The sequence below is a fragment of the Myotis brandtii genome, unplaced genomic scaffold, assembly GCF_000412655.1.
Source record: "Myotis brandtii unplaced genomic scaffold, ASM41265v1 scaffold463, whole genome shotgun sequence".
Classification (NCBI taxonomy): Eukaryota; Metazoa; Chordata; class Mammalia; order Chiroptera; family Vespertilionidae; genus Myotis; species Myotis brandtii.
This window is the reverse complement of record NW_005367694.1, coordinates 894,365-896,082: the sequence shown is the minus strand read 5'-3', so window position 1 is coordinate 896,082 and position 1,718 is coordinate 894,365. Positions and strand designations below refer to the sequence as shown.

The following is a 1,718-nucleotide window of genomic DNA, read 5'->3' as shown; positions in this document are numbered from 1 at the left end:
TCCCTTCCTCTCTAAAAAATCAATAAAATATATATTTTTTTTAAAAATTAGAGCATTTTCAATTCACAAATATTTCTGTATTGAAAATGAGGCAAATATTCAAAGGAGGGAATTCTGATTTAGGCTAATATATATACATATATATATATATTTGTTAATCCTCACCCGAGGATATTTTTCCATTGATCTTTAGGGAGAGTGGAAGAGAGAGAGAGGGAAAGACAGAGAGAAACATCGATGTGAGAGAAACAAACACATTGATTGTTTGCCTCCTGCACGAGCCCCGACTAGGGCCCGGCCCGGGGAGAAGCCCGCAACCAAGGTACATGCCCGTGACCGGAATAGAACCCGGGACCCTTTGGTCTGCAGGCCGAGGCTCTATCCACTGAGCCAAACCGGCCAGGGCTATTTTTAATCAAACCAAGAACCCTGTCCCAAGACTGTCCTTCCACACACATCGCTGAAACTTCCTCCTCCTCCTCGGCTCCTGACACCCTCCCTCTGCTACACTCGCACAAAGCGGTCGTGCCTCCAGGCGTGCACCAAGCTTTTTCTTCCCCGCTTCCTTGTCATATCCGAGAAGCGACCTTCTTTAACAGCTAGACTAGCCAGTGACATCCGGCTGAAACAGTCTATCTGCATGTCTCTCTTCCAACTGGACTGTTAGCTTCGCTGGGGGGCCACGTAACAAGGCACAAGCAGCACAGGTGGGGAAAATGTGTTCATCTCCCCGTCTCAAATGAAGGATTCACCCCACGACGAAGACCGATTGAAGAAGGAGGACGGGAACCAAACGTGAGACGATGATCACAAGGCATACAAACACAGTAAGCAAAAAACACAACAACAACAAAAATAACAACAAACGCCGCGCACTTGCCTCCGCAGTAAAGGACCCGGAGCGGGTAGTCGGCATCTAACTTGGTGTTGCTCCTGGAGTCTCCTTTGCAGTCATGGCCCCCGGATTCGGCAATGTCAGCAGCCATCTCACAGACCTGTCAGCCGGGAAAAAGAACACACATCTGCACGACCGCGGGCCGCGACCCCGGGGCAGCCGTGCCGGGTGTGGTCCTGCCTCGTCCCCCACCAGGAATAACCCGAACCCCAAGTCCGTTTCATCTCCCTGCTGTCAAGTGGATGATGATGATACAAGCTGCCATTAGGATCCACAAAACGCGAGCCGCTCCGGGCACAGGGCACGCCGTCTTTATCAGGCCTACGGGGAAGCAAGCGCCTGGGGGGCAGAGGGCACTCGTCCGAGAGGAAAGAATGGGGGGAAGAACGGGCAGGGCAACTTCGGTGGAGACGGGGAGGGCAAAAGGTCTGGGGTGATTAGGAAGGGGTGCAACCCGCGGCAATAAAGGCCACCCAGCAGGTGGAAGAAAAGGCCCCACAAAGACGGGGTGGGTCCCCGGAGGTGCCCCGAGGGCAGGGTGTGGGGGCAGCTACACGCCAAGGGAGTCAGGAGCCGGGATGGGAGTGGGAGAGGGCGGGGAGACCAGAGTCTCGGGAGAGAAAACAGGGCAGGAGAGCCGAGGAGGCGCAGAAAGTAAGGAAACTGGGGTGACAAGGGCGGTCCAGGTGGGAGAGCGGGGACCGGGAGCCAAGGGGCTAATCTCGGGGACACCTGAGGGGCCCATGTGGGCGGGGATGTGGAGACGCCCGGCCCGGCCCGGCCCCTTCCGCCGGGCGGCAGCACCTTAGCTTCCCCCCCACAC

General features: G+C 55.5%; 1 protein-coding gene across 1 annotated transcript in view; it reads right to left on the bottom strand.

The window, feature by feature from the left end:
* DENR (density-regulated protein) overlaps positions 1-1,673 on the bottom strand; it is an 11,049-nt gene extending 9,376 nt beyond the window's left edge. Inside the window, exon 1 of the mRNA XM_014547020.1 lies at positions 728-1,673. Coding sequence (XP_014402506.1) covers positions 728-986 — 259 coding nt within the window. The 5' untranslated portion in view covers positions 987-1,673. The remainder of the gene's footprint in view (positions 1-727) is intronic.
* Between the last annotated feature and the right edge of the window lie 45 nt (positions 1,674-1,718).